This window comes from Rana temporaria, chromosome 1, assembly GCF_905171775.1.
Source record: "Rana temporaria chromosome 1, aRanTem1.1, whole genome shotgun sequence".
NCBI lineage: Eukaryota > Metazoa > Chordata > Amphibia > Anura > Ranidae > Rana > Rana temporaria.
In genome coordinates, this window is record NC_053489.1 from 286,017,545 (window position 1) to 286,030,024 (window position 12,480).

The window sequence follows — 12,480 nt, forward strand, 5'->3', positions numbered from 1 at the left end:
AAGCCACTCTTATCCCAGCTGTTATCATGCTGGATGAATCATATAGTATTGTTCTAAAATGTCTGCAAACATCTAGGAATTGTGATGAAAAGGCATAGAAGTTTAGCATGCTCTTACATGGCTGTACTTTTAAGTTTTTAAAGGAAAGCAACAAACAGAATTACAGTATAACCTACTTCCGAAAGTTATCCTTAGTCTGTAAGGAGCTCCAAGCAAAAGATACACTTGACTGATGAGCTGAGCTTGAAAAAAAATGTGGCAAAACTTTTATAGTGTAATAATGTTTGAGAAAATTGTGATACAAGTAATAATACTGGTGTGCACTACCAGTTATATGTAGCACACTGAACATGACTGGAAAGCTTTTGTCTGGCCACAAAAAGGTCAATTTCAACCATTTAGTAATTGCAGCAGGCGAGCAAGGTGTTGATCAAAGAGAAGCTGAGTTTGACAGAAAGGTTCTTGCAACCAATGCTTGATTGTTTTCCTTTTCTTAGCAATAGATGGCAATCTATTCATCACTCTCACACTGAACATTGCAAAATGACTGGGAGACTGCTACAGTCAATCATTGCAGCAATTGTTTTCAGGACGAATAGAAATCAAAGTCATCTAAAAGACTTCAATGACTTATAATCACAATTCTGTTTCTAGTTTAAAACCATCTCTACATAGAAAGGTATAACTTTTGAATAGTAATATCCATCTGAATATGAAGGAAATATTATGGCAAAATTAGCCTATGACATATACTTTACAGACGTTCTGTTTGAATCCTTATCCCGGGGGTCTTTTTGTAACTTTTTTTCCAACCAGTGCTCTATTTTCAACGTTTTTTTCCTTTAGATTTAATGTAAAAAAATGTATAAATAATTTAGCTGGTTGTCAACTTGCTGTTCCCATTCACCACATAGACCTGAAGCCTCGTACACACGACCGAGTTTCTCGGCAAAAACCAGCAAGAAACTTGCTGGTTTTTTTTTTTGCCAAGGAAACCGGTCGTGTGTACATTTTTCAACGAGGAAACTGTCGAGGAACTCGACGAGCCAAATAGAGAGCATGTTCTCTTTTTCCTCTACGGGAATGGAGAAAATTGGCACGTCGAGTTCCTCGACAGCCTAACAAGGAACTCGACGGGCAAATCGATGTGTTTCGCCCGTCGAGTTCCTCGTCGTGTGTACGAGGCCTGAGAAATACACATCCCTCTTCTTAGCACAGAACTAACTACACCAGATGTATGAGAAAAAAATCTATATAAAAATATAAAGTTTCAGAAAGAAGAAAAAGTCCACTCAAATCATAAACACTCCACATAAAGGGCTTGATTTTCTAAATGAGTAGGGAATGTTCACTTATGGTAAAATTGATTTAATACTCTATTATTTTTTTAACATTTTTTTTTTTTTATTTGGTTTAACACTCTATTATTGTAGAAAAGGATAGTAAAATAAAAAAAAACTTTCCTGCACATGATTGGATGGCTGAAGTGAATCCACCTATTCACTAAGCCAGGGGTCTTCAAACTACGGCCCTCCAGTTGTTAAGGAACTACAATTCCCATCATGCCTAGTCATGTCTGTGAATGTCAGTGTGTTACAATGCCTCATGGGATGTGTAGTTCTATAACAGCTGGAGGGCCGTAGTTTGAGGATCCCTGCACTAAGCTAATAAAAAAGACATGGGGGTTGATATATTAACACCCTTATATGCGGCATTGTATGCATTACTGAACTTAGGTCCGGTATGCTAAAGAAATACAGTAGAACAGGGTTACTTTGAAAACTGTATGTTCACTTAGCTTGGTAAATAAAATGAAGCCAGGTTAACTCTGAATTCCCAGCATTTCTAAGGGTAAACTCAGGTAAACACATAATTAAATGATTGAAGTGAACACCACTTCACCGCATTCATCAAGTGAAGTGAACATAAACTTTACAAAGAAAACATGCTCTATACCTTTAGCAAATCCAACCCAAAATCCAAAAAATGCTTACACGTTGCATATATAGAAGTAGAAAATGTCATTTAAAAAAAAGTTGTGTTCACTTTAAATATCCAATAATGTGAAAAAGAAAAAAAAAAAAGTGTAATTGGCTTGTTGCTTATAAATGACTATATGATTAATGTTAACACAGCATCACCCTATTCACTAAGTTAAGTAACTAAACACTTATTTTGCAAACCATAGGCAGGTATTCATGTTTTTTTTTAGTAAATCAGCCTTCATATAATTTAATGTACATTTAAGGACTGCCATAGAGAATTAACATGCATAAGGCAGATCCCTCCCACCCAGCATGGTTGACAACAGAAGCTGTTGTTTTCCTGCCTGCACTAGAGCTACCACAGGATTTGATATATCACTACATAACGTGTAGCTATACTTTCTATGCATTGGCCCTGCTTTACTAAGGTTTGTACATCAATTGTGCTTGAACTGTTACATTGTACCATAATATGAGATTGTAAAAAACCCTGAATTTGTAAAAAAAAAAAAAAGCCTTAGTAAACTCTATAGTGGGAAGTATTGCACTGTGTATGCACGTATCTTTGTACACGTCACATGAGCAGAAGTTCAAGCACCTAGCTGTAGTATAAATTGAATATGCTGGTTTTTGGAGTGGCTATACAGGGCTTTACTGGCCCCATACAGGGCTTTTTTTTTTTTACATGCCACTTGTATTTGTGCATGCTTATGTCATTCCTTAGTGAGCAATTACTGTACTTGTCTTATTACAGTTTTTTTTTTTTTTTTTTTTATGTTTTTCTTTCATTCTCAGTAAAATGTTGATGTGTGCACTTTTGGAATGGGGGTACACAAAAGTTCTGCTTGAATGTTTAACATATATTGCATAATGAAACTACACTGTATGCCATGATCATCAGTATATAATGTGCTAGGTATAATAAGGATCCTTTCACAAGGTCAGTGTCAGTTTTGATCCGCAGGTCATCCTGAACAGATCCCCTGCTGAATTACAGAAAATGGAGCAGATATCACTTTTGAGACATCATGTTCATTCATTTTTTTCTGTCATCTCAAGATGCGGAGCTCAACGGACCTATGTTAAGTCTCGTTAGGTCTGTGGGCAGGCAGATGTAATTGGACATGCATTGTTTATATCATTTTATTATTATTATTATTATTATTATTATTATTATTATTATACAGGTTTTACAGGCATACCCCACTAAGTGCCCAATGGGGTTTATTTACTAAAGCTGGAAAGAGCAAAATCAGGCTCACTTCGGCATAGAAACCAATGATCTTCCAGGTTTTATCACCAGGCTTAATTGAACAAGCTGGGGTTAGAAGCTCATTGGTTTCTATGCAGAAGTGAGCCTGATTTTGCGCTTTCCAACTTTAGTAAATAAACCCCATTGTGTACTTTAAAGTGGGGTATGCCTGTATACAGGATTTACCTCTATCCTATTACGTGCAGGTTCCAAAAGATTCATTTTTTTTAGACCTAGACAGACTCGTAAATAATCAGCCTGTCCATAGACTAAAATTTAACTTCTGCTTGGATCCCCTGAAAAACTGACAAGAGACTTTGATTGGAACACCCTTGTGAAAGAATTCTCAGGGTTTCTATTACTATGCATGCACACCTCAACACCCACATGCACCTCTATGATTCAAGCACATCATATTTATTTATCCCTGCTCAAATATGTTTCCTCACTTCCTAATAAAAAGGAATAAAGCAGGGGAAAAACTGCTCTGGCATGCTTGGCTTGCAGGATCGCATGTGTATGTGGATGTACACCATGAATCAGAGGAAAAACACAACGGGCCAGATTCACATACCTTTGCGGCGGCGTAACGTATCCCGTTTACGTTACACCGCCGCAAGTTTTCAGCGTAAGTGCTTGATTCACAAAGCACTTGCCTGTAAACTTGCGGCGGTGTAGCGTAAAGCCGTCTGGCGCAAGCCCGCCTAATTCAAATGGGGCGTGTACCATTTAAATTAGGCGCGTTCCCACGCCGAACGTACTGCGCATGCTCCATTTTGAAATTTCCCGCCGTGCTTTGCGCGAAATGACGTCGCCCCGACATAATGCTTTGAACGGTGACGTGCGTTACATCCTTTCGTATTCCCGGACGACTTACGCAAAGAAAAAAAAAATTTAAATTCGACGCGGGAACGACGGCCATACTTTAACATGGGCTGTCTATTTTTACACCACCTAAATAGCAGCCGTAACTTTGCAATGGGAAAAGCTGACTAGCGACGATGTAAGAGAATGCGACGAACGCGCGTACCTTCGTGGATCGCCGTAAACATCTAATTTGCATACCCGACGCGAAAAACGACGCAAACTCCACCCAGCGGGCACCGAAGTATTGCATCCTAAGATCCGAAGGCGTACGAAGCCGTACGCCTGTCGGATCTTAGCCGAATGCCGTCGTATCTTTGTTTGTGAATTCAAAATAAAGATACGACGCAGCAAATTTGAAAGTACGCCGGAGTATCAGCAGATACTCCGGCGTACTTTTTCTGTGAATCTGGCCCAACATATGTAAGGTTATTTAATAATGGAAATATATACAGAGATAGCCTGGGTCACATTAACAGTATGGGAAAAAGAGGCAGCTTCCTGTGCCCTTCCATCCAGGGGTCCTACCAGCAGATCAGAGCACTGATCAGAGTCCCAAGTCTATGAATTAAAAAAAAGGGCAAACTTCCCACATTAGACACTTGCTCCAAAGAAAAAGGAAAATCCTGCCCTCTTATTCCAAGTGTTCCAGCCATGTCATGTAAAATGGTATCAGGCCAGGATGTGAAGATATTTATTGTTAATTGTGTTTCAAAGGAGAAAAAAAATTGTTTTTTACTCTATTTATTAAAACTAGTTTACATTCCAGTATCTGCATATATAAAATAATTAAATATATGGCTACAGATTATCTGAAATCGCCACTAATGGGCCTTGAAATAAAATTTGAAATGTATGTTTCCTTGTTAATTTTTCATTTAGGTACTGATTACACATATTATTCAGACAGGTTAGGTGGGTCAGCAATGAAGGGTATGCTGCCTGTCTCCTGTATAAAAGCTTCTTGTGCAAATACAAGCACACATACATAAAGGCACACACCTTTTTTTATATGCTACACACACACTCATTCATAATAAATTTTTTGCAAGTGACCAAGTACTGCCTGTCCTCTATAAAGGTGAACACCTTCTTTTGCAGGTCACAATTATTTGCAATGTTTGTTTGTGCATAAACATACAGATGTGGGGTCCAGTGCTGGGCTTACTACCAGACAGCAGCCGTCATTGACAGACGGCAGTTCAAGCACTGGTGCTGAGGGGGGCCCACAGAAGCTGCTGACAAATCAGCCACCGTAGAGAAGGGTATATATATATATATATATATATATATATATATATATATATATATATATATATATATATATATATATATAGTATGCATGTTCACAAAAAGCACATATATCAAAGCAAGTTAAAAATGTAACTTTAATGCTTTATTGTATGTGCAGCAGCATGTTGTAAAACTTTGTGTAATAATGGAACATCTGAGAAAAAATGTCTATGCTTATGAACATGTTTGTAACAGTAATTTATGAATATATTTTTTTTACTGGAAGCAATATCATTTTGTGATTTCATGTAATAATTGTCATATGTTGGTACCATTTAAAGCCCTGTAGTTTTTGTTAGGACCTTTTGTGGAATGCACCACCACTACCCCCCGGGTGGAGGAGAGGATGGGGCTAATATTGGTGCATGCAGCAAAATGGGATATTAGGGGATAAAACAAGTGGTAAGGAGGGGACATAGCACCTCATCATACCTGTCAACCACCTGTCTATAAGGCCAACGATGAAGGATCGCTCTTAAGAGGGCTACCACCAGTGTAAATGAGCCCTAAAGGAGCCCTAAGATACTCCTGAGATAGTTCTGAAGAGAAAGGGGTATTCACAGTTCCCATTTCAGTCCTTGCCTGGTGCTGGAAAGGGCATCTTTTGCTTCTTCCCATTATGGGTCATGTTATATGTCACATGAGAAGGGAAGACAGGAAGAAGGCCAGTCTTCTTTCACTCCCCTGCAGCCCTGTGCTGAAACTGAGGTGAGTTTTCAGCGTTTTCCCCATTCCACCCACAGCAGGTTGCTATGAGCACCACAGTGGTTAAGTGGTTCGCACTTCCGCCGGGCAGCACCAGGGTTATTGGTTTGAATCCCAACTACCTGCCTGGAGTTAACATGTTCTCCCTGTGCTTATGTGGGTTTCCTTCAGGTACACCGGTTTTCTCCCATGCTCCAAAGACATGCTGGTAGGGTAATTTGCTCCTGTTTAAATTGGCCCTATCATGTGCATGTATGAATGTGAGGTAGGGACCTTAGCTTGTAGGCTCCTTGAGGACAGGGACTAATGTGAATGTACATAATATGTTAAGCGCTGCATAAATTCCTCGGGCCTTTGATCTTCTGATAGGAGTGATGTTGCAGTCACTCCTATCAGTAAGGGGCAGAAAAAGCAAAGGAGCAAGAGAAGCTCCCAGGGGCATTGCTTAGGGCACTCCATGGCAAGCTGTAACATGATGTGCTGTGCACGCTGCAACAAACAATATGTGTGGTCAAACTGTTGACAGTGGGAGGGGCTTAAGGGGCATGGTTCAACAAAACTTGAGCCTTCTTGTACCAATTAAATATACTCTGATTTCTGTGCCAAAAATAAATGGGAAAAAAACACTGTCATTAAATATGGTTTTGTGAACACTGAGCTAACACTGAGCCTATCCTAAATAAGAACTTAATTAAAATAGTCAGGATTTGTTTAACCAGCTACTGTTGAGGCAACAAACACTTTGTTATAAAATACATAATGTACTGTATAGTGTATTGTACATAGTGCAGGAGTCTGTATGGCAGAGTTCAAAGGTCAGGGGAGTCATAAAGTGCAAGGGTCAGGAGTACATAGCACACAGAGTTCTGCAGACAGTGTCTGATCTAGGAATACAAGGTGTGTAATGCACAAAGTACAGGGGTCTGGAGTTTGTAATGCATAGAATGCAAGTGACAGGAGTGTGTGTTGAATATTAGGAGTCAGAAGTACAAAATTAAAATGAAAAGTCAGTGGTGTGTAATGGACAGTATAGGGGTCAAATGCTCTCCCCTCTTCTAGCATGGCTCTTCTCTATCCCAATCTCCCCACCCAGCATAAAACTACTTCCCCTCTCAGCACAATACCCAGCCCCCATCCTCTTCCACTCCTCCAAATCCCTCCCCAGCATTAACCCCTCTCCAATTCCCCTCTGAGCACGAATCTTCTCTCCCTTCTACCACAAAAACCCCATCCTCCTACCAGCCATAATCCTCTCCCCTTCCCTACATAAACATTCTACCACACCCCCCACAAATATCCCGTCTAGTTAAAATTCCCTTTTCACCCAGCACAAACCCCTCACCCCTCCTTTCAGCATAAATATCCCGCTCCAATTCTCCCTCCCAGCACAAATCTTCTCCCCCTTCTAGCACATATCCACCATTCTCCCTCCCCATTCTTCTTTCCAGCATAAATCCTCTTCACTTCCCTGCAAATATACTCTCCCCCCCCCCCCCCAAATTCCCCTTCTAGTATTCTAGTAAAAATCCCCTTCCTCTCCAAATGTCCCGCAGCTCAAATTTTCCCCCTCCCCATTTTACCCTTCTAGTACAAATCCTCTTCTCTCTCCAGTTCATCCCCACATAACAAATACTCCCTCCTTCTAGTACAAATCCTCTTATTCCCCCACCCACCTAAATTCACCCTACCAGCACAAATCCCAACAAATTCCCTTTCCCTGCACAAAACTTTCTCCCTCCCCAAACCTCTCCTTCTAGTAAAAATCTTCTTACCTCTCCAAATCCCCCCATAACTGTTGTTATAATGTGCAGCCAGCAGGGAGAGATGCCAGCTGCTGCAGTGTTGTCAATCGCTGTGCTGGGGACCCCCCCCCCCCCCGCAGGAGATGTAGGCAAGTGCCCTGGGCACCCTTCACTAGCGATCACTAACACTGCACAGTGCACTGGAGACTTGCACTAGAGACTTGTGTGCCTTCTGCCCCCCCCCCCTTGTCCCATCCCTGGCAAATCTAGAAATGACACAAGTCAGTGGAACACATAGGGTGGAGCCAGTGCACAAACATCATCTTGCAGGAAGGAGAGGAGCTACACACAGTCAGCATTAGTGGAGTTCCCACTATATATCTGAGTGGCTATCTGAAAGCACTATTTCCTCTGAGTATGCTTAGTTGTTGCTTTTTAATACATTTTGATTAAATGGCCTTATACACTTATGGACTTCTTTTCTGCCTAATTTTCTCAATAGAGATACAAGTTTGTCAGAGCCTGTGATGGGGTAGATCAGGATTTATTAAGTGTTGTTAGACCGGATTATTTACTTGACTGGTTCTATGTTTCATGTTTTAGAATTATTCACAATATTAAAGATTGTGAACTGTTTTTACTTTTTGTGAACTTTCCTTTGTGTGAAGGGGAGACTAATCATCTTATAAATAACGATTTGCACATATTTGTTTGCGTATGTGCATATTATTTGCATTGCATTTGGCATTGCCAGACTGTTTTCACTGGCCCGGATTCAAAGAGATTTGCGCTTTATTTGCGGAGGCGCAGGGCAACGATTTTGCCCTGCGCCCCCGCAAATTTGCTCCGCTGCCCTCGATTCATGGAGCAGTAGCTCCGTAAATTGCGAGGGCGCGCCGGCAAAATTGCCCAGCGCTAGAGCACGCAATTTAAATGATCCCGTAGGGGGCGGGAATCATTTAAATTAGGCGCGCTCCCGCGCCGAGCGTAGAGCGCATGCTCCGTCGGGGAAACTTTCCCGACGTGCATTGCGGCAAATGACTTCGCAAGGACGTCATTTGCTTCCAAGTGAACGTGAATGGCGTCCAGCGCCATTCACGAATCACTTACGCAAACGACGTGAAATTCAAATTTCGCGAGGCAGGAACGACGGATATACTTTAGCATTGGCTGCCCCTACTATTAGAAGGGGCAGCCTTACGCTAAACACGCCGTACGGAAACGACGTAACTTGCGTACGCAGGGCTCGCGCAACATTGTGAATCGGTGTTAGTATGCAATTTGCATACTATACACTGAGCACAATGGGAGCGCCCCCTAGCGGTCATCGCAAGAATGCAGCCTAAAATATGCGTGGCATAAGAGCCTTATGTCACGCAGATTTTAGGCTGCAGTCGGCGTTACGATGTTCCTGAATCAGGAGCATTCGTAACGCCGGAGCAAGTAAGCAATTGCGCTGTGTAACCTATGGTTACACAGGCGCAATTGCTACTTGAATCTGGGCCACTATTTTTAGTGACATCTAGGGGGGGATTTACTAAAGTTGGAGCAGCCAGAATCTGGTGAAGCAGTACATAGCAGTACAGTCAGCTTCTAACTATAGCTTGTTCAGTTAGGGTTTGACAATAAGGCCTGGTTCACACTAATGCAACACATGCTCTGACTTTGGGAGCACATGTCGCATGACGTGTACAAATCAATGGTTCCCTATGAGAGCCATATTCTGGTCCGACACAAGTCGGTTTGACTTTCAAAAAGTCCCTGCACTACTTTGGTCCGTTTTCAGCCCATTCAATACCATTGAAGTCGGATCAAAGGGGGATCCTCGTCCTAACCATCTGACTTGTGACATCCGATATGGTGATTACAGCAGCAGGAAAGGGAATTCATGTCACACTGTGATTGTTTTGATTGGTCAAAGTACCAGTCGGACTATTTCAAAGTCGGAGTAAAAATCATATCCTGTTCATTCAAGTCGGATGGAAGTAGGACCGATGTCGCAGGGCAAAGTTGGATCGACAATCGTACAACAGTTCTGTCGTACCAATGTGAACCCGGTCTAAAATCTAGAAGCTGATTAGTTACTATGCACAATGATCAAACTTTATATTGTTATTTTTTGGGTTATTTTTTAGAATTTCACTTGTTTAGCACTGGTAGCACTTTATTTTTAGCAGGGATTTTTATATTTGTGTGTTAAATATATTTATAGCACCAAACCCTGTGTCACACAGATAGAAATCTTCCATTTAGCCTGCAGTAAGAAATCATTAACAATTGCAGTTCCCGATTAATATTGGTATATTGAGTAAAGCTGTGGGCAAGCAAACATTAAATGCCTCGGCTGCTTTATAATAATAGTATGTCAGAGAAAACATATAAAATGGCAAGAAGTTTTATGAGTACTGAAATTAACACATTTCCAAAGCGATGATGTTAAGGATATATTAAGCAAGGAAATATTGATTAGCCATTCGCTTATATAGCACATAGTCTGTGTTTCAATTACCACATAGCATTGTTTGATGTATGTACTGGTGTTAATAAGGGAATTGAACAATAGTTTCTCAAGAGAAAATTCATATCTCCCTTCATTGCCTCAGTAGGTCTAGAATGCCTAGGGCAAAATAAAAGTAAGATTGCAGAAAATGACTCTTGTAAATGTTTCTTGCTAGCACAAAAACAAGTATTTTCTGGTGCAAAACAAGTAAATGGAACACATTCAGAAGCGTATACCTGCCCTTTCAACTTCAGATTTGTTGAGAAAAAAAGTCCTCTAGGTTTATTACTAGTCTTTTGGAAAACTTTATTTGACTTTCTTTTGATTTGTAGTTACTGATGCAGTTCCTAAAAGTGGATTTTCTGAAACCGACTGCTATATGAGAGAGTGTGCATTTACTATAATCACTTCCTACTTTGCACTGCATCACAGTTTGTATGCCACCATAGATGAAAGTTGTTCTACTTCATTGGGGGTCTCTTATCTGACTTCATACTTTGTACACAGGTCTGAAAAGATCAGTGCGAAAGCAATGGCTGCAATCAATATACAGTTGAAGTTTCTGGCAGTAGTAATGGCCAACAGCAGATTTAATACGGAGAGATACAAAATATCTTATTTCGAATATATATATATATATATATATATATATATATATATATATATATATATATATATATATATATATATATATATATATATATATATATATATATATGTGTATATATATATATATATATATATATATATATATATATATATACACTGTTTATATATGCTGTATATACACATAGATATATGGCATATATATTATTATTATTTTTTGTAATATATTACAAAAAAAAAGGAATTTATCACAGGTGTATATTGTGACATATCAAAGTACGAAAAGTTGTTGAAAAAACAGGAAACAGAATGGTATGCAGGTAACATAATGTTGAATATACTAACGTACTTATCTTTTTTTCTTAATGCAGGGAAAGATAAGGGTTACAGGGAGTTGCATTTAAAACCAATCATCATGTTCATTATAGTGGTGTAATAAAGAAAAAATGATCATAGGTCTGTGGTAGGGACATTTTAGCACCCCTGATTGTGCATAATGCATCACAATATGGAAGACTAGTCAATCAATATGTTTTATATATTTTTTTTTATTGTAATATCTGCTTAAAACTTTTCTTTACAGCTTCTGCATTGTTACTTCACATTAAAATGCTCACGATTTACTTATTTATTTTCATTTCTTTAGGCCCAGAAATCATGGATCGAAAGAGTATTTCACAAGAGAGAATGCGTGCACATTATACCCAGCACCAAAGACCACCATAGGTAAGTAATGCTATATATATATAAGAAAAAAAAAAAAAAAGATCTGTCATACAAGAGTTTTAGTCTTTTTTGCTACTGAAGGAAAGGCTTCTGATGTCTTCCCTTTCCATAATCCCTAAAGCCCCATACACACTATCAGTTTTCCTGATGGTTTTCTCTTCAGGTTTACCAAAACCATCTAATATGAGGTCAAACCTTAAGCGTTTCAATTTGTATGCAATCAGGCAGGTCCTTGTACTAGATGGTTTTGGTAAACCTGAAGAGAAAACCAGCAGGAAAACTGATAGTGTGTATGGGGCTTAAGTCATGTCTTCACATGCCATCACTAAAAGCTTAAGACTGACAAGCCTTACAGAGATTGTCCAATAAAATACTTACATTTTACTCCAATATGTACAATATGGGAGACACATCTTCATCTATTTCCAGTAGGATGACACAGCTATATATTCTACATAGAACATATAGGAGACAAAAGTGGTTACATAAAATCCGATATAGAGACTTTCCGCTTTTCTTAGATGTCTTGAGATCTAGGCAATCTAATGCATATGTTGTGGCATTCTCCCAAATTGTTTTGTTATTGACAAGAAATAGTGGATATAATTAGCACTGTGTACGATAATCAAATTCCCCTCATCTCACTTCTCTTTGTGGTGGGTTGAATTTCTTCGAGGTAAATATCTCTTTAATCTTTGCTAATAATTGCCTTCTGTGTCTGGCAAGAAAATGAGTGGCTAGAAAATGGCTTTTGCCAGCTCCTCCCGCAGTGGATGATTGAATTAAGAAAGTAAATACTTCTCTTGA

General features: G+C 39.5%; 1 protein-coding gene across 2 annotated transcripts in view; it reads left to right on the plus strand.

Moving 5' to 3' along the window:
• Positions 1-2,330: 2,330 nt before the first annotated feature.
• TRPM3 (transient receptor potential cation channel subfamily M member 3) overlaps positions 2,331-12,480 on the plus strand; it is a 247,270-nt gene continuing 237,120 nt past the window's right edge. For both annotated transcript variants that reach the window (XM_040356686.1, XM_040356694.1), the window contains exons 1-2: positions 2,331-2,413; positions 11,594-11,673. In XM_040356686.1, coding sequence (XP_040212620.1) covers positions 2,390-2,413; positions 11,594-11,673 — 104 coding nt within the window. In that variant the 5' untranslated portion in view covers positions 2,331-2,389. The remainder of the gene's footprint in view (positions 2,414-11,593; positions 11,674-12,480) is intronic.